Source organism: Chroicocephalus ridibundus, chromosome 2 (genome assembly GCF_963924245.1).
Source record: "Chroicocephalus ridibundus chromosome 2, bChrRid1.1, whole genome shotgun sequence".
Lineage (NCBI taxonomy): Eukaryota > Metazoa > Chordata > Aves > Charadriiformes > Laridae > Chroicocephalus > Chroicocephalus ridibundus.
This window is the reverse complement of record NC_086285.1, coordinates 31,012,427-31,038,811: the sequence shown is the minus strand read 5'-3', so window position 1 is coordinate 31,038,811 and position 26,385 is coordinate 31,012,427. Positions and strand designations below refer to the sequence as shown.

At 40.8% G+C, this 26,385-nt stretch overlaps 1 protein-coding gene across 1 annotated transcript in view; it reads right to left on the bottom strand.

The window, feature by feature from the left end:
• Positions 1 to 268: 268 nt before the first annotated feature.
• Positions 269 to 26,385, bottom strand: part of SCIN (scinderin) — a 52,321-nt gene continuing 26,204 nt past the window's right edge. The window contains exons 5-16 of the mRNA XM_063324922.1: positions 16,732 to 16,824; positions 13,753 to 13,885; positions 11,914 to 12,002; positions 11,487 to 11,702; positions 10,164 to 10,285; positions 9,889 to 9,979; positions 7,256 to 7,426; positions 6,747 to 6,924; positions 6,140 to 6,261; positions 4,318 to 4,395; positions 2,933 to 2,993; positions 269 to 1,978 (exon numbers count right to left, since the gene is read on the bottom strand). Of these exons, the coding sequence (XP_063180992.1) occupies positions 1,845 to 1,978; positions 2,933 to 2,993; positions 4,318 to 4,395; positions 6,140 to 6,261; positions 6,747 to 6,924; positions 7,256 to 7,426; positions 9,889 to 9,979; positions 10,164 to 10,285; positions 11,487 to 11,702; positions 11,914 to 12,002; positions 13,753 to 13,885; positions 16,732 to 16,824 (1,488 nt within the window). The 3' untranslated portion in view covers positions 269 to 1,844. The remainder of the gene's footprint in view (positions 1,979 to 2,932; positions 2,994 to 4,317; positions 4,396 to 6,139; positions 6,262 to 6,746; positions 6,925 to 7,255; positions 7,427 to 9,888; positions 9,980 to 10,163; positions 10,286 to 11,486; positions 11,703 to 11,913; positions 12,003 to 13,752; positions 13,886 to 16,731; positions 16,825 to 26,385) is intronic.

The window sequence follows — 26,385 nt, the reverse complement described above, 5'->3', positions numbered from 1 at the left end:
GTTGTTCTTAAAGATGAAATCATAAGCTAATAAGCACCCAGTTCTTCAGTTTTCACTTAGGTTTGCAACTTTAAGGTTGTTGGGAAGAGTTAGCTCTCCTTTGGGTAAAATGTCACCAAAGTAATAAAAAACCCCAGTCTTCTCATCGCATTGTCCATCTGAAAAGGAAGGTATGCAGTGGGTCTTTTAGGATGTTTTGCTAGACATCAGTGGAAGCACTGAGCAACGGTATGTCAGAGAGAGGAAGATCAGCTCGGCATACAGACTACTGGTTTTTGTAATTTTATTTTAAATGAAATTGCATTCACATACAGCCCAGATATATTAGCAGAGATTTAAACAAATGTTTAAAGCTAACAGACTCCCATAATTAATCTCTTTCTTAGCTTCACAGTTCTTTTGTCATTGATATGGATTATGAGCTCAGACTAAGTTCACTCTTTTGCATTACTCAGATTCAAAATCGCAAACGTGTTAAAAAAATACAAAAATGTCTAAAGTTTCGCTTTCCAACCTAGCTTCTAAGAATAATAGAACAGTCGAAACGCCTTCATTAAAAAGCCATGTTGAGATGAATTACAGCTGTACAAATTGTGTTTTAAAACAAGCATTATAGGATAATTGTTCAAAGCAGCGCTAAAGATTTGAAGCAGATTTTCCCACTGCCCTTACGTAGACTTTTCTAGCTAAGCTACAAATAAAAAACACTTTCAAAATGTACTCTTATATTCACCAGAATAAAAAAAATCCCAAATAACTATGTCTGAGAGAAAAGAGAAGGCCATATTCTACAGTGCGTACTCACACTCCCAAATTCCCAGGATGTGGAATGCTACTGATACAAGGGGTTTCCTTGCGCTTCACGTACTTGATATTTGACTAAGACCTGCATAGAAAATGAGTAGAAACACGTCCTGCAGCTGACAAGGTGAGCAGTCCACATGCTGGAAAAGAATTGAGTACCGCTGAGTAAGGCAACCGAGACAAAGCATGGCTTAAGTGCCATGTGGTTAAGGCAGAGTTAAGTATTTTTGAAGCTGTTACTTGTTCTGCTTCCACTTAAAAGCACTAGTGCACTAGAATGTGTCTAAGAGCTTTGGTTAAAAAGACCTGGAGCTGGAGGCTGGTTCACAGAGATAAATCTAAAGAAATCCGTTACAATGAGCTAGACAGTCCCTCAAAAAAAACCATTATCAACTTGATATTCTTAAAACTCTACAGTCCTAAGCTCCAAATGTATGTACTAAGAAGACAAACAAACATGTTAAGCACAGCTTTCTCAAAATACCCATCTCTTACTTGCCCCCTGCAAGACACAGATCCCACTCTGCATCAGGGATCATCTGAAACTGTACGTGAGTGAGTGTGGCAATATTTTGGCCTAGTAAGTAAATCATATCCTGTCCTACCCTCGCAACAGATGTAAAATTAGTCCTTTACCAGGTCAAATTCTGCACAGTATTATGCTGACCTTAATCTAAAGGAATTTCTTTGGCATTAGTTTGGATTTTTAATTGAATGCAGAATTTGGCCCATTTTAATACATTAAAATAAACTGATGCACAGCTTCTGTTTGAAGAATCAATAGATTAAGCGAAGTATTGGCAGCACTTCCCATATTTACTACATGAAAAGGCCCGCTCACCCTCTTTGACCAGTTTATGATTATCATTTATCCTTTCCAGTGCTAAGAATTTCTAGGTTATTCTCAAAAGTATATCAAACCTCGGGAAACTGTAACAACAGATGCATCATATTGTTGCATAAGCTTATGCTTAAAAATACTAGGAAGTAGCTGGGCTCTGATCATTCTTTGGCTTGAAGCTGAAGCCTCCTTGGATTGATCAGTTCTTCCATTTGTTGGAGTCCCAAGCCAGGAACCAGCCTGTGAATGTCGGGGGTTCGTGCCCCTGCTTCACGATTACAATGGGGGTCCCCTTATCTCTGCCGGAAGGATCCGTTTCAATATAGCGTTTGGCTGAAACCAGAAAGGAAATAAAACATGTAATATATTAGTTCATTCCTTTGGTATAAAAAATACATTAAAAGCCCCAGTGAAAGAGCCCAGGGCTACTATAATACAGTATTCAATTAAATTATTTCAAAGGCAATGAAATGATCAGGTAGTTGCTGATTTCTCCCAGCTGCCAGTGAAAGAATTTTCCACGAGGTTAAAAGAGAGGGATTGTTTCTCTCATCAGTTCATTCCACACAGCTGGGTTTGGCTCTTGAACAGGAGGAAGCATTTGCTGGTGCTGTGCAAAGGGACAAGCTTCATTCCCGTTTTTCCCATGTAAAAGACAGTATAGTTGCCCTTGACACCACAATGTGACATCAGTACACATCGGAAATGCAGCTAGGTAAAATCCTAGCTGATCTAGGGCCACTCCTGCAAGCATTTTTAGCAAAAATTTTGTCAGAACGGCTCAGCTATGTGAACTCACACCAGAGATTACGTGAATATTCAAGAAGGTGCACTCCATGTAAGTTGTCTTGTTTTGTTCTGCAATTGGAATTTCCTCCTCCAAATTTAACTCAGTGAAGGGTGTCAGTGTAAGGACTTGAGGATTTCTTGGCATTCCTTTGACTATATACATTAGCGTGGGGTGCAGCTCAGAAGGTATCTCCTTTTAAATTCCACCTCTTTTGAGTGCAGTTTTTTTTCACAGAGCTCTCCTATATGCTCCTTAAAAAGCTCTGCAGCCTGGTTGAATAATTTTACTCTTCATAAATTTAGAGCTAAGAAAGATACAATGAGCTTTAAATCACATTTAAAGGAGAAAATAATCTTCAGGATTAAATCCCTGATAAGTTCAACAACCCTTTTAGACACTGTAAACATAACTAGATTTCTTCTACATCATCTTTTTTACTTCTTTAATTACTGTTGACGCTATTCCTCTTAGAATTCTGCCAAATCGATTTGATTTACCAGATTTAATGGATTCCCGTCGCTCAGTTTCATTAGCTTCCTTCCCAATCCAGACAAAAACCTGCAAACAGAGGTGAGAAAGATTTAGCTCCCATGCTTTTATAAGGATGTTGTGTACAGCAGGTGAAATACAAAATAGTTAATTCCACTAGGAGAAAGAATACACACTATGAAAAGACTGCAGACATGCACAGCTCTCTCAAACCAGAACTGATGATTTTTATTTTTTCCCTTGCAAGAGACTGTAGCTCTATCCTCTGAAATCTCACCGCTCTCGTGACGCTGGAAGGCCAAACCTTTACGCGCTCTGATGAAAGGAAGTCGAATTACCTTTTGAATGGATCTCTTTTACAAGTTACCGTGGAAATTGCTCTTTAGGTGCAGGTAAAGACACTGATCAGGAGCTGTCTCCAGTTTGAGCTCTGCGTGTGCATCAACACTTGTGCCCTGTGACTGATGCTACCCAGGGTAATGGCTGGAGAAGCCACTGAATAACCCAATATCCAGAGCCTTGATCTGCAATCCCCACTATTTATTTTCTCTCAAGGATCTTTTTGGAAACCAGTTACATTTCCCAAGGCTTCTTTCCTTCTTACCTGAGTCCATATGTCACAACCACTTTCCACCCAGCCTTTCCACCCACCTTCCCCCATCACTCCTTCCCACACAGACCTTGGACGTTCCTTTTCATTTCCAAAAACCTCAGCCTTCTTTCCTTTAGAGTTAGGCTGAAGAAGGCAAGTAAAACATGTGATCTGTGGCCTCCTCCCCCTTTCCCTCCAAGGGAAGAGGAAGGGTAGAGAGATATTCTGTGAGAAACAGATGCACCCTCCACACCTGCAGTAAGTTTGCCTGTCATCTAAAAGGCTTTCAACGTTTTCAGTTTTCGGTGAACCTGGGAAAATGACGGAGGTTGTTTCTGTCACCCTCCACCCAGTTCTTCTGAAAAAATATCTGTGTATGAGTCTAGTATTTGTCCTCTTCTCTAGGAAGAATTTTTATGGGTGCTGCTGTTACATGGATTTTGTGGCTTCTGAATACCTTTTATGGAATAAATGTCTGGGGTTTTTTTAATTAATAAATTTTAGTGATAAATTCAAGAACATTATTGAGAGCCTTTCAGAACGCTGCTGGGGCTTTTATCGTGCAACCTCCATTGGTTTTAATGGGAAGTGCCTGCTGTTGTCTCACATTATGCTTGGAAATTCAATCATGTAGCACACCATATAGCTCAAAAAATATAGCTCCCTCTGGTATAATTTAATGAAAACAAAACCTCTTCCATTCTCACAAAGATGATTTTTCCCTCCCATCTTATGATCTAAGTGATTTAGAATAAATTATTTTTGTTACCACAAAAAGCAGTGGTCAAGTACACAGCTTACCTGTTCCCAAGCATCCAGCAACATGACATCATCTTCAGCCAAATCATCCTGAGTGAATTCTCCCGGGACCTCCTCAATCTAAAAAAGGGATATTATGTTATTTTCTTTTTTTTTTTTTAGTTTTTTCAATTATTTCTTAAGATATTCTGATTTTGGACAGACCAAATATGTTTTAAAAAGAGACGAGTCTAGAAGGTGGTGTGCAATTCTTTTTGCTCCTAAAGGATCAAGGTCCAAACTGATTTGATGAATGTGTCAAGGGTCTTTCACTAAAGGAAACAAATCACATGTCCTATAAAATCAGGTCTCAGTTTGTCAGAATTGCTAGGACATCCTCAGGAGAGGCAGAGGCTTACATTGTAATTGTGACTATTGTAAGTTGGGACCGAGGTCTGCCAGAAGAAAGGCACAGGGAAATTTCCAGAGAGCACGTTGTACCAAGCAAGCTAAATCAAGCACCTGATATCAGTTGATATATCCACACAGGTTACACTCATTGATAAGGAAAAGAAACTGCTTTGGTTTGCAGTGGGTGAGCTCAGTGATGAAATACACACCCAAGCAAGCTTTCCAGTCACCTGACAATGGGACGTTACAGTTGACGAAGCCATTGAGGATTAGTCCCCAAAGGAAAGGCAGACTGCTTGCTTCTTCCAAGGATGTGCAGGCAGATAGGAAAGGATATCAGATAATCTTATTGTCTATGAGAAGGAGAGGTAATAAGGTATATGGTGGTCAGCCCTCTACTTTTATAGGACTATCAAGGGTTTGGCTAGGCTTGGTCATGTAGGAGTGCTAAAGGAGTGCTAAGCAGCCATTGCAAAAGATACTCCTTTCCCCACCCTTTGTTATGGTGGCCAGAAGGTCAGAGTGATCTGACCCACTTCTTCTGGTGAGCTCTAACAGTGGTGATTCTGTTACTAGAGAAATGCTACAGATAAGAGGGGATTTCACAGAATTTGGAGGGAATTTAAAACAAAAACCAAACAAGTGCATAGCTCCCAGCAGACTATTATGGGAGAGGCTGGTTCCTATAACTGTATTTCACAGCAGTGTTTTAGAAGCTTGTTAGAAGAATACCCTTTACTTCTCTCATAGGATTTTAAAGTCCTTATTAAAGGATCTTATTTGTTTTATCTGTCTCCAAATGAGCGGGCTGTGCCTCAAGGAGACTGCAGAGATGGTAGCCAACTATGTCCCCTACCTAAAAATTAGTGCACCCTTGCCAAACGGTGACACAGTGTTGCCCTCCCAGAAAACAGTAAGTAATTAAGCCTGAATCACAGGCTTAATACCCAGTGCACAGGTCTGGGTATTTCTGCTAAGGAAATAAGTCTTCCTACCTCCTTGAGCACGAGCCAATACCTTAGAGGCATAATTACATTTCTTAAATCTCTATGGAAAATTTCAGGCTGATAGGGATTTTTGGCAAGGGACATTTCTTTTCCTCACCACCCCTATCAAACACGAAAGGAGCAAGGCACTGACCTGCACTTTCTCAGCAAAATGATAGCAGTCTGGCAATGCTCTGCAAGAACACAATTGCTTTTGACTGGGCAAACGCCTTATCTTTTTGCATCTGCAAGCCTCTAGTCCCAGGCTGGAGCAGGCTCTGCGTGTAAACTTCTGCAGTATTAATTCTTCTGTCCATCTTTTGCATTTGGAATTATATAAAGCACCAAACCTCAGCTCTCTAGCTCTCACCAAGCACGGCTAACTAAGCCAGATCCCCAAATTCACTTAACGTCTGCTGATTCCCAAGGCAAAATATACCAGAAACTATATAATTAAACAGAGGGGAAAGTATCCCTCATATACTCACAATAAATCTGCCAGTCTTATTAGAACAACCATACAGGCGAGGAGGATGATCTTCAACCTTTGTCAAGAGTTGTGATGAAGTCTGATATTTTTTTTTACCTCCAAGTGCTTTCCAGAATTCCTCTGAAATACACAATATATAATTTATTCACCAGTGGATTTAACATTTGATGTTTTAGCTTGTTAGATACTGTTTCAAGAATCCCCAAACAATATCTTCTTTGCTGTCTCAAAGATGGGTGCGTTTTCTTACAGTTCTTCCCGCAGCTTGTCAAAATAACAATAAAGATATCACTTGCAGACTTAGACAGGGCGATGCACTGTCTTTCCCCCCTCCTAGGCACTCATGATAAAGAAAGGACCGCATTCTTCTGCAGCTCCTGCTACTGACTCGTCCTACAGACTTGCAGGGCATCGCACTGCGTGTGTATCAGCCAGTTCTGGATAGATCTCCATGGTAAAATGTCACCTTGGATTTTCAAAGAGACAGAGTGAGCATATGCATCTGCCTACAACATATATGATCACGAAACCCCCGCAGGCTGTGGTTCCATGCAGTGCTGTGTGTTCTCAGTTGCCTATTAGCAACCACATGGCTTCATACTAACCTGGTTCCTGGCCTTCATTAATCTTAGCAGTCTGGCACTTAAGAACACTGGCAATGTATTGAGCCCCTTGTTCCTCTTCTTTGTTTGCTCCTTTTCCTACCCAGGTGTAGCCAGAGTTGTTTGGCAGTTTCAGAACAAAGACATCATTGGAGTTCAGTGACATTGCATCAACATCAACCTAGACCGAGAAGGAAATTGTATTATTCTTCGTATTTGCAAATAATGTGGTCACTATTTTGCATTTGGCAGTAGGAAAGACTATCTCATGTGGGTTGCTGACTTCTCGTCTGTTCTTTGTCAGGTGACAGTGTTCGCTATGCATTTTGTTAGAGTCTGAAACATGGTTGTAGCCAGTTATGGCATATTCCCTTTGATTTATTAGATGGGTTGGTCACCTAGAGCAGTGATTTGATTTGGAGTTCTGTGTTCCTACCACATGTGACTATGCAAAAAGATTAGTTGGAGAGGCTCGTGGCAGCTATGGCATGTTCCATAGCAGGTGACCTTACCTCCGCAATCCTGGTAATGGCTGCCAGGTTCCTGCGGACTTGGAAGAGTCGCGTGGATGGAGCAGGTTTCTGACCTTCCTTCTTGGATGTCCCATCCTTGTAGACAATAAGTGGTTTGTTTTTGAACAAGCTCAGTAAATGTGCAGGCTCTTTGCCTTGGCTGACTCGGATCTGTACATACGTAAAGAAATGCAATAAAGGAAACAAAAGGAAAGAGGTAGTTATTTTTGGTCTTTGTTGAATAGCATAGGGGAAGTTAGCCAATAATGTTAAGTATGTTAGCAAGAAAGAGAAGTGGCAAGCTGAGAAGATCTAAAAATATAGTTCCGGACACATTGAAGTTAGAGCATTTGTGAGTTTTTTTTGTCAATCATGCTGACACAAAGACAAGACTCAAACTTCTAACATAACGTTTAGCTGATTAAAATGGCTGCTATTTACTGTAATAAGAAAATTACTCTTTTTCAAAAGAGCTGTCATTTCATAGAGTTTTATAGAGTGACTTAATTCCCCTGAAAAACTATCTTGGAAGTTTAGGTGCCCTGTGCTTAAGCAGAAGAGAATAGTTATTCATCCTGTTCATTACTTCTATGTGTATTTTATCTGCAAGAAGCTGAAAAAGATGAGCGTAAATCTACCTTGCAGAGGGTAACATGGATGACAAAAATTAACTTCCATTACAGATGCAAAAAATGTTATTGCAATCTCAGAAAAACACTGAGCTATGAAGAACGACTATTTTTAGGTTAACACATGATGAAAGTTATTTGCATACAACTGTTTATTCTTCCTTTATAACAACACCACATGCCAAGGCAGAGGGCTGTGAATCCCGGCCTTTCACTCCCGGAAAGAAAGGGGTAAAAAAAAGGGACTGAGGCATGCTGTGTAGCCAGCAGAGGATGAGAAGTGGGGAGCCCCAGCCCTTTGGCCCTGCCCGGTGAGGCTGGGGGCAGCGAGGAGCCGGGGCCCAGGAGGGGCGGCTGCAGCCGGGCAGCCCAGGGTGGCCAGCAGTGATCGGTCTGGGGCCCGTGCTTTTGCTTGTCTCACCGCTGGATAGACTGGTACAGTCGCCTGATAAGGATACCCTAGGACACGCATACTTGTAGGAGCCAAACTGCGTCAGGGTTTTACAAATACCAAAAAAAACCCAAAACCAAATCCACAAAAAAAACAAACGCGGAAAAAAACCCCACCACAACCTGCTGAGGGAAACATACTCCTGCAAAACAAATAGAGGAACCACTTTTTAATAGTCATTGGTACTGTAGTGCCATCTAGTGCCCACAAAATAGTACATTTAAAGCTTTCAAATAACGCTAATACAAACGTTAAGCACAGGTAATATATTCTAGGTAGCTACATGCATACAAATGTACACATATATATGTATGTGTGTATATATACATACATATATATACACATATATATGTGCTAAAAGTACTTTTAAGTATCGTGTCCGTCACAGTAAGATGGATCACCTTCAGCTTTAATAAAAAAGCTTGTAAAGCACATTGTTATTGCAGTTGTCAGTAGTAATATTATTATTACTTCAATGTTAGTATTGGCCTTAGGTACGACGCAAGACCATATTGTGCTGAACTTGGTCCAAATATAGAACAGGTGTTAGGAATATTTCAAGGAGTAATGACCTAATCCTTCCTTAATATGATTTCAATCATAAATCATAACTGATTAATAGCTGAAAGTGTGGTCTGCCATCTGAATTAACTGTACCTTCGTGGGTGGGGGAAGCCCTTCACTTTCGTAATTAAGGAATGGGAAGCACGGAATTATCTCCCGCTGCCTAGAAAAATCTCTGCCTGTCCCTAGTCATCCTCCAGCTTTAGCCTTTCTGTGAAAAGAAGAGACCTCTCACCTCTCCACCTACCCACCACTCCTCAGTAGTGACGAAAGGAGAGCACACACCCTAGTCATGCTAGGACCGGCTTATCTCCTCACACCTTTTAGCTGCCAATGTCCTGCGCCTTGCCTTGCACATCCCATTTCTGCAAGTGAGGATGTGCATCCTGCTGTCACGGAGCTGCAAGCACTACGTGATGGGAAAACCCAGGTTATGTTCCTCACTAAGGCAAGGACAAGCCAGACCCTGTGGCCCACAGTTCCAGCAGGCTCTCCCGTTCTGGCTGTTGCGTGGCCTTCATGTCTCCCAGGTTTGGCCCTCTAAACGTAAGGTGTCTTGTCTGGGCTAAACATCACAGCTTCCTCTGTAATCAAAAAGAGACGGGGGAGCTCACACAGGGCTATCGCTCTGTCAGACACCTGCTTCAGAGTGAATTGCCCTGGGAGGATCTTATCTTTCGGCCTCCGCTGACCTGAGTCTGTAAGGCTAGGCAGGACTAAAACCTAATTTTTAGGTGGTGAAATTCGGAGGAAAGAAAAGGCAGTTTTAGGTTGTCTTATATCTGTGTTCTTTTGGACATCTGCATTCAGGAAGGACGATTCAAATGGGAAATCTCTGGTAACTTTAAAAGGAGCCCATGGTGCTTGGCTCGATACGGACCATGTGCATTTGATATTCCCAGTCTTCAAATGCTACCTCCTCCTTTCAGCTCTCATTGACATTTGCATATATTGCATGCTCTGTTGAATTTTATCAGAAAGACACTAACCTGCACGGCCTGATCGTTCAATAACCGATCCAGCTGAACAGTCAGAAATGCAGACGCAGTCAGTTCATCTTTTGTAGTATGGGCTCCCTGCCTGAGGAAGACAAGGAGAAAGACAATGGTTAAGTCCAGTTTCAAAATGATCCAGAGCTTACACTGCATGACAAAGGCACAGTAAACAACCTTGCATTTACATGTGGTTCTACTCAAAAGGACATAACATCAGCATAAAATAATAGCCACATGCTGGAGGTCTGTGCAAAGCCGACCACATATACCATGTGTAGATGATCTGCCCTTTAGGGTAGGTGTAGAGGATAATGTAGCAGTCACCACCGTAGAACTGTCCGTACGTCTCGGGTTCCACAGGAACTCTGCCGCTGCTTTCCACACGCCAGATCTGGAAAAACAGAGAAATCACTGGATAATGTTGAACTTCATCCTGACACTCCTCAAGAAACAATTTACTGTGTCATCCCTTGAGTGACCATTGTTTCTGTTCCCAAGTGTTGTGGAATAAAACTAGGAAGGATTCTTTATGAAGTAGATAGATACACCCTGCGCCCACTGAATGAATGAATAACGACCATCAACAAGCCATTCCAGTACACTTTTCTTTGTCTTGATGCTTTAATGACACATGCTTACTTCATAATGCTATGTTGAACTTACTTTCTTAACATCTTAAGATGACGATACGACACGAATGGCACAACATTATGATTCATCATAGAACTATCATATCATTTGGGAGAGGCACACTGCAGTCAGATAACACACTGTTAGGCAGATTTCTTCCTATTTGATTCACTACAGCCCAGTTCAGTTAACAACTGCTCCCCAAAAACATGTTGCTAAAATTATACAGCAAAAAATGCTTCGGATCTAAGCTGCTTTGGCACAAGCCTATGGACTATGGACCGTCCCAAGTATGAGGTTAGAAACCCAGAAAATACACCAGTGAGACTGTAGGTATTTATCGCTCCTTTGTCTTCCAGAATCACAACTTGCAGACCTGCATTCAACAGGCTGTGTCGGTACAATGCCAAACCAGCCCTGTGTAGTCCAAAGATTTTCCTGCAGTGGGATATGGATATATCTAGAAAGACTGTACAGTTAGTCATCTTTTTCTCCTCAAATCCAGGCTACCTGGGAGATACACTAGGGACAAAAAAGGTTCCTCTAGAAAGCAGACTGGCTACATACATAAAGACACAGAATTAATTCCTGACTCCAAGGGCAGGTTTTTCCATTCCAGATTTCAAGCTGATGTGAAGCTTTTCTTTAGGCTAAGGAGCATATTTAAAGTATATCTTTAAAAGGTACTGTGTAAAAGGGGTAATTTTTCAGCTGTTTGATTTCTACTGGTGACTGGTACAACATAAGCACCAAAAAACCACGACACAGCATACAGCTGACAAAGAGATTCACTTTCCACTTCAAAGTACCTTTTCCAGTGGTAAAAGTAACGCTGCCACTAATGTAGTATTACTCTACACAGCAGTTTAAATTGCAAAACATAGAGTAGCAGCTTATCCTGTTACAAGTGACAGAAAAGAATTAGGTAGGTGGGATACAATCTATTAAAATACAAAAATTACCTCTACTTTCCCTGAACCATCATCTACCATGTTATGCTGGGCAGCCATTTGTGGAGACTCATGTAACTTGGTAGCATCAAATTCAATCTGCTCAATTTTAGCCACTCTCTCTGTGACATATACTTTGCCGAAGCCATCACTTTGATCTTTATCCTTCCAGTCTTTGAAAAATTGTTTGAAAATTGGCGTTTCACCTCCTTCGGGAAGGACTTGAATCTGAAATGAAACAAGCCACCACATGAGGTGGAAGGAAAAGAAAACTGATAAAGTTATTAAAATAAAAACTTTTCTCAATTATTTCTTAGTGAGACATTGCCCTTATTGTCTTATAAGCCCTTAATTTTTTAAAATTTTTTTTGCTGATTCAAAAACAAAGCCCTTAACAGAACTAATGTTCTCCTGGTATCATCTTATAAATAGACCACACCTGTGTGTTGGCAGGATAATTCATCTGCTGTATGAATTGTTCAGCATTCTTCATGGCAGCTTTTCTCTCTTGTGGGTTAGCATCTTTGCCTGGTTAAAACAGAAGGATAACAATACATGGGAAAGGGCAATGAGCTCACAGAGCCTGCAAAAACAAGATGTCCTTGAGCCAGGTTCTCCTCAACATTGGTCTTGCCTCAGCCTTGAACAAACACAAATGCTGGACATAGCACAGCAATAAGGTGCACACAAAGTTTAAGGCAGGGGAGAGGAGAGGAGGGGAGGGGAGGGGAGAGGGAGAAAAAAGGGGGCATTGATTTTTGCTTAGTATGTGCATTTCTATCAAAAAATGCTGTTCATGATATCTGCTTGGTTCAAGGTACAAGAAGCACCCTGGCTCTTTTCTCTGAATCTTCTCTTACTGGGCTGGTAAATAAAACTGTTGTCCAGAACTGCCTTCACTTCTTCAAGCAGTGTCACAGTCCGAGTAAAAGAAATTCCCATTTCATCTGGCTGGGCTGTGGAATTTACCACCACCCTTCCCCACCCACTGCTCCTTGTTCAGCAGTGCTCAGTGTTCGACATCTCTGAAAGTCTCTGTGGGATGATATTGGATGTCAGGTCTCTGTCCCAGCTGGCTGCAAATGACTATACTCCAAACACCTCTTAGTCTAATAAGATGCTCTGATAAGCTATTCATTGTATTCCGTTTTGAATGAGACTATTAACGAAGTAATTCACACTCAGCTTAGTGGTCTGAACATTTCCAGCAGAGATGATAACTGCAGCCTCCCATTGCAAGGGTGACACTCACAGATTAATGGGGTTTTTTTCCACACATTATTGTTACCAACAGTAGGAAAGTCAGGATGCACAGAGGAGCACATAGGACCACATTCAAAAGTTCTAAATAGTATTTTATTTGTTTTATACCTGATCCTGTTGGCTTGATTCTGCTAGGAGCTGGCAGGTAGAGAATGAAAACCAGGAATCAGGGGGTCAGGTAGACCTAGACCTTAGGCAATCTGAGCACAGTGCTCCCAAAAATGCTCTCTTTTAACGGATTTTTCCCTACCCGCAAATTAAGTTTTCAAGCAAAATGCTTACAATGCTTCCCAGACTGACTTCAGCAGTTTGACAACTGCACTGATTAATTATTTGCTATTGCACATGGTAAAAAGAAATGCAAATGCCACAGAATAATTAATACACTGCCTCAGACAAGAAAGCACTCAGCACTGGATGCAATGGCAGCAGAACAATCCAGCTACAAGGTGTCCAGGCCTAATTCCCCAGTAGTAATATTCCCCTGGGAAATGTTCAGTCAAAGCAATTGCAGACACTCCTGCAAGCACTGATGATACCACAGAGAAGTATTCACAAAAAAAAAAAAAAGAAGTGCCAAAGTATTTGTGATCTTATGCTTTTAGTTGATGCCTGGCTCACTCACCTTTCAGTTTCACACTTCTGTGGAGTAATGTATGGAAATATAATATCTACCCATTATCAAACCTCCAGAGTCCGGATTTTGTCCCAGAAGATAGTGATTTGATGTCAATATACAAAACTTGTAGGATTCTTTGTGTTTGCTCTATAATTGCGTTTAAGCACCCAGGCTTACAGATGCCTCAAAAATAGACAGGGTCCATAGACGGGACTTGGTCTTGAGGCCTCTACTTACGAGAGCAATCCTTGTCCATTGACCGCACCAAGGAAGATCTGTCTGCAGGGTTCTGTGTCCAGCCAGCATTAAATTCTCGTTAGTGTCCCAAGGGTGTTGTGTGAACTCCTTAGATATGTCTGTGTAGCTTCTGCATTTGCAACAGAAGTGATCTCTTACCTTTCCACACAAAGATCTTCCTTGCAGCACCGTTGTCCAAAATGAAGCACTCCTCAGACAAAAGCATAGCCATGGAGAAGGGGTTTTCCTCTGCTACCACAGACACCTTCATGGATCCACTTGCATCTGACACCTAAGAAAGCAATCATTTCAAATTTAGATCAACTCTGCCTTTTATAACCAAATTCATTTCTGCTCCCAATATTACTAAAAAAGTCAGTCGCCATTCCTATATAAACAGCTGTATAAAACTTGCGTGCTGCTGGAAAGTAAGGTAGGCTAACGATTACTTTTTTTGTTTCATTTCATTTAACATCCAATAGAGGGAGATGTAGTGTTAATTTTAGTGAGGTTTTTGGACCCCTGTCTCACAACTTCTTAAAATAAATCCATTTCTCTTCCACTTTCAATTCAACTGCTCATGCAGTGAACACCTCACAGTTAAAAAATACGTATTTTCTTCAGCCCCTCCTATACAGTCAGCCGAACTGGCGGAGTCCCTAGGTGTCATCTTCTGCTACCAAGCAACCCTCACTGAAGCCAAAGGTATACATATATGCTGAACAAGAGCATTTGAAATTATAATAAAATAGTCCTACACTTAGATTAACAAGTGAAATACCTACATTTGTAACCTACAGTTCTTTAATTGGAAACTGTAATATAAGACCTATTGGAAAATCTCCTATGTAACCTCTACCACCACTGTACGTTCATGGAGACCTTTAAAACCTTTTAAAATCCACTCCTGCATGGCTGAAGAGACCAGTTATTACTACTGAAAATAAGTTATTCCTATTGTAATAACTTTTCTGGCAATCTTTATTTCCTTTCACAATTAAATATTAATTTTAAATACACCATTATATCTTATATTGTGTATTATGGAAGCAGAAGATGGAAATCACCGCTGCATACAACAAATACAAATCAACCATTATACCTATTGTGAAGCCTCACCGTAGACCTGTCTCTTGACTTTGACACTCGCCATTATATTGCAGCAATTTAAGTTTAGCGAACAGAGCTCTGGTAGTAGAACCCATGTACTTAGAGGAATTTATTAGATATCCACAGAATTTTCTGAGAGTTCTTAGGATTCCAAAACTCACTGGAAGCACTTTTCTCTTCTCTAGTATTGTCTTACTACAATGGTCCTGATCATACCCGCAGGCCCTCTTTTTCTTTTTTTCTTCTTTTTTCCCCCCCTCCCCCCTGAACTACTGCTATAAAGACTATAAAGATCATAGAATCATAGAATCTTCATGGTTGGAAGGGACCTTTGAGATCACCGAGTCCAACCATATGCACACAAAAAAACCCCCTACAATCTCTGTCACTAGAGCATGCCCTGAAGTGCCAAATCTAGACGTTTCTTAAACACCTCTAGGAATGGTGACTCAACGACCTCCCTGGGCAGGCTGTTCCAGGGCCTGACCACTCTTTCAGTAAAGTCATTCTTCCGAATATCTAATCTAAACCTCCCCTGCCGCAGGGGATTAATATGTGCACAATTTTTTGTCAAGAATAGAATGATTAATGGGAACTGAACACAGCACATAGACAACAAGGACTAAATATGGCCTTTTAGCAAGGATCTCACATAGGCTTCTTGTAAACCCCAGCCACACGTGTGGGCAGGGGAAGGATCACGTAACAGGCAGGGAGAGGGGTGGCTCCATCCTGCTGTGGTCTGTGGGATGCAGGAGCTGCGGAGGGAGTGACTGACCCTCTCTCACACTTCACAGCAGCTTCAAAGCTACTGTAGATGGCACCTAAAAGGTCACACATGGGGATCCAGTAGCACTTAGTGCTGTCAGAGTGTTGCCACTTGTTGACCAAACCCTTCTCGTTACGTGACTATAGGGAAGCGTGTCCATTGTATGCCAGTGGAAGATTCTTTTCTACCACACAAGGCAACTTCACTGCATGAGCCAGAGCACAAAGTGCTGAAGAGAAAGGTCCAGATCTCAATGCTAATGGGGGCTTATAAAAAAAAAATAACTCTTGCAATCTTCAGAAGAAAATATATTTTTTTCTCGGGGTGGGGGAGGGAAGAGGGGACAGGGAATAAACGTCTTTTCTAGATTTCATTAAAAAAAATCCCCTTTTTCCAAATACTTCCTCACTTCTTTTCTCAAGTGGGAGAATATGAAAGAGAGGGGATCCATGGGGGGAAAATAAAAAACAAAAAAAGAGAAAATACAGGCCTGGAAATACAGTTCTTCAGTTTTTCAGTTCAGTGGCTTCTTCCAATGAAATGAAATGTCTACACATTTCAATTTTAAAACATATTTTTTTTTTGTGAGAAAGGATCAAATACAAAAAAAGCAGGTCTGTTTTGGCACTGGTAATGAAGAAAACATTTTGGACTACTACTAAAATTAATCACAGTCTTTCTGTTGAATAATGTATTCCATAAATGTAATAATAAAATTCCTACTGATTTAAATGCAGTAAAATATTTATCCATTTTGTTTATAGGTAATTTTTCTGACATTGGCATTGTCCCAGTTGGTGATAAGCAGCTGAGGGAGGAGGAAAAGGGTATTGCAAAAGAAAGGAGTTTTCCGCTCAACTTCTATTGGATTTTGATTAGAAAAATATAACATAACTGTCCATCTCTCAAACTCTGCTAAGAATAATTAAATCATATATGACTACTAAACTCTCACTTTTAAAATCAAGAAGACAGGAAATATAGTTTAAGACCAGTTAATTCTTCTTTGACCTGCACTGAGTGGTTCACAGGCCATGCTTAACTTGTTTTCTGAGTAAATAGGACTGTAATCCCTTTTTTTTTTTCCCAAATTACCTGGGCTGTCGTGATTGACATCCTTTAAGAAACTTGTCCATTGGCTGCAAATCAACTAACACAACTGCAGTTCGGTAACTGAAGGCAGAACTCCATATATGAGGGCACTACGTGCTTGAATACTGTTGAGTGTACCTAACTAAAAAAAAATATAAAATACTTACCATATATAGTTTAGCGCTTCTCCTGTTTGTAATATCGGCCAGCTCATCATCATCATCATCACAGTCGGGAAGCGCTGGCTTCCTCCCTAAAACCTGTACAACAATAACAAATTCAATGCAGAGAGAGAGTAGGTGCTGTAGTATAAATACCTAAACGCTGTAACATGTTGTGCCAGTAATCGGTTAGTCAGGATCATCTTTACACGTAACCCAGTCTAATTCCAAACTCATGGATGACCTGTTCACAAATATATGGGTAAGTTTAAATAATTGTCAGATCTCCAGCAGCATTAGATCTACACGCTGTCTTTCCTGCAAGGCAACTTGCTGGTCCTCTATAGACTGGGATAGGAAATGCTGTAGAGAAAAAAGCTTCGAAGGATCCGTACACACACACGTACACAGAACAGAGGTTCACAGGGTCCTGCTCTACGTGTGTGTTTATATGTCTGTCTTCCACTTTTCCTCCCAGTAACTTCTAACTGTCAGCAAGCAAGTCTTATAATTTTTGGAATGACGTTACTCTTAAAATGTTTGAAAATACTGAAATTGAAGTAGACAAAGTGAAATATATGGGTGAATTACCTTTTAAAAATATTCAATTGTCACTATAAAATATCTGATTAAGAGTTAAAAAATCTAAAAATTGACAGATTCTTAACCATATTTTAAGGAGGAAAAATTAACGAAGGTCTTGAAAAAAACTTATAGGGTGAGAAAAACTTATTCTTGCTCCACCACCAGTATGTCAATTTTAACACTATGGTAGTTTTACATCACAGTAATTTTACACCATGGGTAACCTTATAACAACTATCACTACAAGAAATTTACAGAGATTCATCATGAATAGATAACAGTCAGGTAGCCACTATTAGATCCCAGTGACTCATTCTTAACGATCTTTCCTTAATGATTCATATATGACCAGATCCAAATGTTACATACAGAAATTTATGTATTTCTATGACATTATGTCCCAGAGTGAAGGCAGTAGTAACTGATATGTCAGAGTAACTAAATCTCAACATCAAGTACAAGGGTAGTGCCAGCCTTCTTATTGACACAGTGCATTTGCATGTAGCATGGAGTCACATGCAAAACCACTGTAAATATTTGATAACAGGGAAGCCTGACAAAGCACACAGCTGCAATTTGGAAAAAAAACACTACAATATAGCCTAAATATTTAATATATATCTGCCATCTGTGGACTCTCCTGCCCTGGTAAAGCCCAGTGAAATACTTGGCCTTGTTAAGTGTGATCACTCCAGTTTAATCTGAAATATTTCATTCGTTGAAAAAGTCATGTCCTGAGTGTTTAAGAAAGATGTTACCAATAGCTTTTCAGTAGCTATCAGTCAGCATTTCCTGAATTTATGCTACATGGCTAGAGATTTACTAATGTATAGGCCAAGCAGGGCTACATTTTCGTAGCAGAGTGCCACCACGGTGGTGAATGGCTAAAAGCAACAGGTGTATGTGGCATATCAGCACAAGCTTCCTACACACATGCTGTAGACCACCAAGAACAATGTTGTCTTTGTAATGCAAGGGTCAGAAAATTGCCAATTAATAGGCATGCTTCTTTACCCAAACAGACACTGAATAGGTTTGCGGTATTTATAACGTTTGACTTTCAGCAATGATTAAGATGATAAAGAGACTTGCTAATAAAACTTCCAGAAGTCCACACACTAGTTCTCTGCTTAATTAGGTATTTCCAGCAAAAAAAATACACCAAAAAAATTACACAAAAATTGTGATTCCTGATACAGTTAAAGTCAGCATTTTCCCTTACTGTGCATATAGAATACCTGTGGCACCACAATTATTTTGCAGCTTCATTGTAAGATGCTAAAAGCAATATAAAAAGAAACTGCTCTCAAAATTTTCTGCTTGCCCAGGGGTCTTTGAAAACTATGTGAGTGACATGGAATATTTTTAAACAAGGCTAAATAGTGCCTGTTGGTGTACATGAAAGCATCTTGACAGAAGCAGCCTCTCTAGTCACAGCACAATGTGTAGGCACTCCACTCTGGTGAAAATTAAACCAAGCAGCCTCTATAATTTAAAAATTGCGCTTTAAAATCGGCCCCAGCACAGTTTAGATTTCTGGCCTGACCTCTTGGTGCCTTAAAAATGCATGTAGAAATGTTTTTCTGAACTAGATAGAGAATTATTGTCAGACTCTCTAAGTCTTATCTCAAGAAATCTCAGTTCATCAGTATTGGCACAGTGAGGGGGGTCAAAACCTCATTTGTGCAGGTGCAGTTATAGGTACGAGATGAAATGCCCTGGAAAGGGCAGAGACGTTCTGGTTCTGGGGAAATCCGCTCACAATTCACTAAACAGCAGCTTGCATAGTAGCTTCTCTGGCCAAAGCTAGTCCTGCGCTTCAGCATAGGCAAGCAGAAAAGGAACATAACTCATTTTTGTAATTCTTCTGCAGTTTCTCAGAGGAGCCCAAAAATAAATGGAGAAGGGTCTTGAGGGTGCTCCCTTCTCCTGCATTTGAAGTCACAGTTGCTTGTAGATCCTGGTATTTTGGGGACCCTTGATAAGAAGCGAAAATATGTGCTTCTCCTCCCACCAGATAAAAAAATACAGGATTTAGGAGGGCTGTGCAGCCAACACAGCCATTGGAATAAGCCTTGAGATCAATCACTAACAGGTGTGTATAGCTATGTGTGTTCGGATCAAAACCAGAAGATGATACAAGGTTAAAATGACCTGAGGCATGTGAAGACATCAATTGTGAAGAGATACAGCGTGCCCTATAGATACTTCATATATGAAGTGATATATATGAAATACATATAGTCAGTACGCTTTTGTATTGCTGGGAACAACTTACGTCATTCCCAACATGCATTAATTTCAGCCAGTTTGTCTTACAGACTGGAGGATGAGACAGATCATGGAAGGAAAAATTCTGTGCTTAAACAGAAAGCAATTTATGCTGAAAAAAATGTTATGCTCTGTCTGAAAGAAATGCCTTCCAGAGAAGTTGTCTTTCCTCCTTCTAGGGCAAGCTCCCATGCAATGGCTGAGTCCGTATGCGGCCACACATATGGCTGGATGTTATGACAACAGATAATTTTATCAGTAAGATTACAAAATGTGTATTGAACAACAGCTAACTGCTATGCTGGAATTGGGTTGTGTTGTTACTAAGCATATGGCTGGCTGAGTTGCAGCTCTTCAGGGCACCTCATCTTTATACAAATAATTTTCACGCAATACATCAAAAAGAAAACAAATCGTGCCAGCTGAGACTATAGCCAAAGGCTCCCAAAGCTTTTCAGCAAGGTTCCCCAATAAAATGACTTAAACCAACAGACACTTCAAAGGACATTGAGTCTTCTGATTCTTATCTACATATACTCTTAGGTTCACACAAGTCCTGTGGTAGCTATATACACAGGACCTCACTCGTCTAATTCTCCCTGTACAGACAGTCAGGCTGCCCAAGTGGGTCCTTACGTCTTATGACCCAGAGCCTAGGCTGGCTCTTCTGGGCTGCTCGGAGGTTCCAGACCCCGGCTCACAAACCTGCCAAGAATTCAGACCCACAAATCCACCCTACACACCTGAAACTAGCAATGCTCTCTCGGGGACACAAAACAGCCTAGCCACACTTTTCCCTGGACGTCCAACCATATTGGCAACTTCAAAGCATACCTCTCATAAATACACAGGTGCAGAGACAGGTTTTGAAAACACTTTTAAAATCATTATTATTATTATTCTTTACTGCAGTAGAAATAATCTAAAGAATAATTATGGGTCCTGAAAGCAATACCCATGCCCCAACTTCTTCATTCTGTGGGCTTAGCATCTTTCTTTGCAGCTACTGATTTCCAAGCCACAGAGATTCTTCATATCACTTCACCTTATCTGCCACTGACAGATTAAGGTATCAAACCAGCCCTCATTCTCTGTTGCTCCACCACAGAATGATGTTTACCCTCTCCCCAGCATTGCTTCCTACGTGCAGGTTTATCAGAGTCCTGCAGAAAAGCCTGAGCGGCTCCGGCCTCAGCGAAGGCGCACACAGGCGTAGTGCCGCTGTTCTGCAGTGACTGCTCTAACCTCACGGGCTGCGTGAGGTTGTTTAACCACCCGGGGCTTGATCTGCTTCACAGGTACTTCAGAATAAGACATGCCCGTAGCTGGCTATGGCAGAGCCTCGCTTGCTTTACGTGGCTGTAGCCTAATGCCAGCTTATTTCTCAATGAGAGCATCAGGCAGATGAGTTAGTGTTGTTTGAGCAAAAGTATTCATTAACTCCATACCTTTAGATCTTGTCTATGGGGGGGTATAACAGGAAGTCAATCTGCATTAATTTTATAAGTTTTGGTTTTTTAAGTTCTGTTAAACCTTTGTGTTAATGCTCTTGGGTTAGCACAAAGATATCATAGTGGGAACCGACAGAACATCAGTTCTTCTACAACCACTGCCCAAGTTCACTCTTATCTTGGGGAAATGCAATGGAGCTTATTCTGCCTGCAAAACCATAATTCCCTTCCATATTCTCATGTGCATGAGCCCTTCTCTGTAAATATCCGCACCCCCTCAGAGAAGTGCAAAATACAGAGACAAAACTTTTACTGACAAGTGAAATTTCTCTCCCTTGCCCTTAAAAAAGAATAAACGAAATCACAGCCAAAAGGTTTCTAATCTGCAGGAATGTGACAAGGTAAATAACTTAAAATAAACTCATCAAAAGAAGAAATTTAGCAAACATTGTCTTCATAACTGGAGAAGCCAGCTCTGCAGCATAATATAGTTGATATTGATTTAATAGGAGCAAGAAGTTTAAAGAGTTCAGTGAGGCTGAAAAATCCAACTAGGAAAACAATACTTGAGGAACACATCAGGTGAAGGTTAATTAAGAGAGAAAACCAGTTTTGTACAGTTTAAGTTGTGTACACTAGCACTGTGTTTGTGTTTCTTTGCACTATAAACAGTTTGGGTTAGGTTTCTGGGTCTGAAACTGAACTGTTTGTTGTGGCTGTGATCCCAATTGTCAGACCTCAAAACCACTCAAATTCCCCTCTTTATATGCTATGAGCAATGGAAAGAAAAACAGGACATTTACATAGCTTAAAGCTGTCTTGTGGGCCTGACATTTTATCACTTCATACTTTTGGAAAACAATCAGTCTCATCATTTACTTTCTTCAACGCTCTGACGTAAGCAAGTATATCCTGCTCCTGCAAACTCAAGGTACACATGTAGGCTGTGACAGAGAATAAACCCTCCGTGCAGGACAATAGGCCTGAACTATTGGCACAGCGTGAACTCATTGGCAGATAAAGGCTTAGATTTTTATTAACCTCCGAAGCCAAGAAAAGTGTTACAAGGAATGTCTCTCTCAAATAAATACTGCCTCAAATATCTACTCCAGTATCCTGAAAAAGGGAAAAATCCAGCAGAGAGAGGAAAGGGTGAACATGACGCAGGCTAGTAACCACCTGGCTGACGCTGGGTACCGGCACAGACATACACCCTGAGGCTCATTGGGAAAAGGTGGCTTTAGGGCTTTGCTGCTTAAGGAACTGGCCACGGTTTCACTTCTAATCATTTTAGCTTACTGGTTCTCCTGCCGCAGCACAATCACTGCAGAGGATGTTCTGCTCCAGACAAAACTGACTTTTGACATTGGTCAGATTATGAATAGCCGAACACGCTTATTTCACTGCTTATTGTAACCTGGAGCTCTTTCCATCAACCTGAGCAAACATTCATTGTCTTAGAAAAAATTACACTTCCATCAGGAAAAAAAAAATAAAAATCCTTTCGCTAAACTGCTCCCAGGTAGCCAGCAGGATTTCTGCCTGAAATTGCCTCTCACTGGCAATGCCAGCAACAACAGATGTCATTACACTCTCACCTTGAGCAGAAGACCTCCCACCTGCCTAAAGAGAGATTGAAAATAAGATGGAAACAGCCATAATGCACTAAGCAACGGACAAAAGGATGTTTTATGTTAACAAATAGTTCTGGTATGCTGTTAATATTTGAGGGTTTACCATGGAATTTATCAAAAAGACTTTCTGGTATTAAGGTCTAAACCTGATCTATATGCAGTCAGGTTGCTATAAAATAGCAAAAAAGCATCAGTTGCTCATGGCACTTTTGACGCAGGAATTATGGCCTACATTTTTAGCCAGTTTCTGTTGTCTCAGGAATTTCAAATGCAAATCATAATTTTATTCATAGCTCTATGCTTAACTTCCTAAAAACAGGACATTAGGCTTAGGCAGCTTTTCACACAATATTTGCAACTTTGCATATCTGTCTGGGATAATTTGAATATAAAGCCTTTACTAGTATGAGAACAATATTCTAACACTGATTTTCTGCTCTGTGAAACAGGCCACAGATAACATTTTCACAAAAAAAAGTATCTAGATCAGTCTTGAGAGTACACATTGGATGTTTTTCAATAGTTCACCTCCGAGGTAAAAAAGCCACCTTCTGTCCTGCCGGGACTGCACAGCTGACAGTATCTAAGCTAGCTATTTACACGGAAACTGAGTGTGCATGAAATGAGCTGAGGAAAACCCCAGCCTATGTTATCTTCAAGCGCCTTCAAGATGAACAGTGATCCCACGCTAAAGAAACTAGGGGAGCGACTGGCAGTAACTATGCAAACACAAGACTTTTTGTAACCATTACTGCCACTGAACATCGAGAACTGAGCTGGTCAGCCACCTGCCTACCTGCAGCATAATTAAAAATACAGTAAGTAATCCCCCCTACATCTTTTTTTGCATTTATACTAATCCTTTCTGCCTCATTTTTTAAATCTTACTCCTTTGTTATATACTGCTCTGATACCAACAGAAGTGTTAGAAATGAGACTCAAATCCTGCAGACTTGGATGTATGCTTGAGATGCCTGGTTTTTCTGCTTTACTGGGACATAAAGTCAGGCACACACTGACACCTCTGTAGCTTTGCAGATCTCTGTTTGAAAGCTTTATGGATAAAAAAACCCTATATGAGCTGCATGACAGTTAATGCATGCTTATGTGTTGGAAAATAACTAACGGTAATAATTCAAGTAACTAGCGCCAACAGGGAGGCTCAGACACTACCTGCTAAAATTCAGAAAACTCCCAGCTTTTTGTTTTGTAAGCACCCATATTTTTGCAGCTGGGCATTTGCAGTGCCACCACTCAGGCTGGTGCCAGGGCTGTGGCAGGCTGGTCTATAGCAATAGTGGGGTGAAAGGAAGAGTATGGCAAATACCCTGTGGAGCTTGAAGCAGCAGGGAGCAAGCTGGAGGAAGCAGCAGGCGATTGGCAACCAACCACCCTGCTAGAAAACCAGTGTTCCCAGGGGAACTAGAGTGGCTGGAGGGAGAAGCAGGCAGCTGTAATACCTAGCAACATCAGAGTGAGCAGAGGGAGCTGCAGCAGGGCGTTTCAGCGCTCAGTCCATGAGATGGGAAGGTGGAAAAAGCTACTCAGGGCACTGAGATATTTTCCCAGTGCACCACTGTCTGTATTCACAAGCTCAGCATTTCCAGTCCCATAGAGCCCAATAGATCAGTTATGCCGGGGGATCCTCTCTGGTATGACACCCAAACTCTTGCATTCTTGACAGAGCACAGATTTGGGCTCTAATGTTTAAGAGAGCAAACCAGAGATTATTTTGATAAATTTTCTCTAATGCCTCCTGATGAAGCTTGAAATCAATTAAATATTTATTAGGACAGAAAAAGAGCAAGAATGTTGCTTTCCCCTGGTTATATAGGAGATACGTCCTGCTTAGCTCTTTGAAAATCGTTTCCACCTGCTAGTTTAGGTCCACTAACTGATGTCTGTTTTTAAGTCCCTACACCTCCTCAAAATTTATTTAGAGGAGACAATATGCTCAAAGGGGCTTTGATTTACAGCTCTTAAAAAATCAGAACTCGAACCACTGATTACTCCATTTTTTAAATCCATCTCATGTAATTTTATCTACCTCTTATTTTTACAGGCAAAGGCAGGTAGTATCAAAGTCATAGGCAGTTATGGGAGCAAAAGACTTGGCCCTAGTAATCTGCTTTGCAGTGAACACAACAGTTACATTTACGTATTTCTTCAGTGTTACACAGTCAGTGGTGGTGGAAATACTGAAACTGATCCCACAACACATTTCTTCTATACAGCTGTTCTTCAACCTTGCCCGGATGTGAGAAGACTTTTGCTCCAGTGTTATATCGCCTGGTTAAGAACAGCAATCTGTGCATATCCAGACTCCTCTGAAAAAACAAACAACCTACAAAAGTTTTCTCCCCTGAGCCCTTCCTGCACTTCAGACCTTCCACTTAAGAAAATTCAAAGGCAACCTTAAGCAGAGATCCCTTAAGAGCTGCTTTGCACAGGGGCTGGGATGAATCAGACCTGTATAAAAACCAAGGAAAAAAAAAAAAAACACCAAGAAAAAAACCCAACACGCCTTTCAAGGTGTATTTGTCTTGGGGAGACGCTGGATTCCAGGGACAGCATATCTCTGAGCTCTTTATATAGCAAGGCAATTCTGCCCTTTCAGTTCTTCTCCATTAAATCCCCCTGTTGCTAGACAGTACATAGAAATAACTGCTAACAACTCCACTTGGAGATAACTGCTAACAACTCCACTCTTTTCTTTGGCCTTGTCTTCTTAATTGTGCTCATTTAATAACTGAAAATTATAGTGGTTTTTCATCAATAGATTTCTTGATAGTCTAGCACAGAAAGGAAAAAAGCCATTACAAACTCCATTAATATTCTAACATGTAATTATAAGATTATAATTGACTAACATGGTAACCCTGCAAGCACTACAGCTGCTGGAGAAAACATAACAAAGATGAGTGGTTTTCTCACCCACAAGAATGCAAACGAGACACGTTATAATTTAATTCCAAGCACTTCCAGAAATTCATTACGATTTTAGAAATTCACTAAAATACCTAGTGCAGAAGCATTTTTCCCAGCACAAGAAAACCATCTATTATTAGAGCTGTTCTTAAACTATGTAGTTCATGCCATGCAGTACGACATGCCTGAACATTTTCTGAAGTAAAATTTCTAATGCAAGCACTGAAATTTGTATTTAGAGACTTAATTAAAAGCCTGACTTTCAGATGTACTTGCCACCTGCAGTTCCTGTTCAGTTCCCTGTCATTTAAGTATGTGGCTTCAGGCATCCAAGATTGAAAACTGCAGCTTGAAGAACATTACGGGTAACTCACAACGTTGCTGAAGATTCCTCCTTACCAGCCTCTGCCATTCTCGGGCAAACCCCCTGCTGATTTACAACCTGGGCCTGGGGAAAACACCGGGCCAAATGCTCAGCTGGTGCAAAGCAGCTAAGCCATACTGAAATCCAGGCCATGCGTGTTTATGTCTGAGTACAGGTGGCATAATTAGTCCTTTAAATGGAAATTTGCATCAAGAAAAAGGACTGTCCTTAATGAAGGAGATACACTCAGTAATTAGAAAGAAAACGGGATGCCTGGTTTTGGCAGCTTGAAACTGGCTCCCTGCAGGGACAAAGGGTTTGTACTTTGTATCCACATTCATAGCCCATCATAAATTCTAATTTAACGGTGTAATGATTAATAAACTGCCACTCTTCAGATTGGACAGATGTTGCTGTGAAAGGTGCA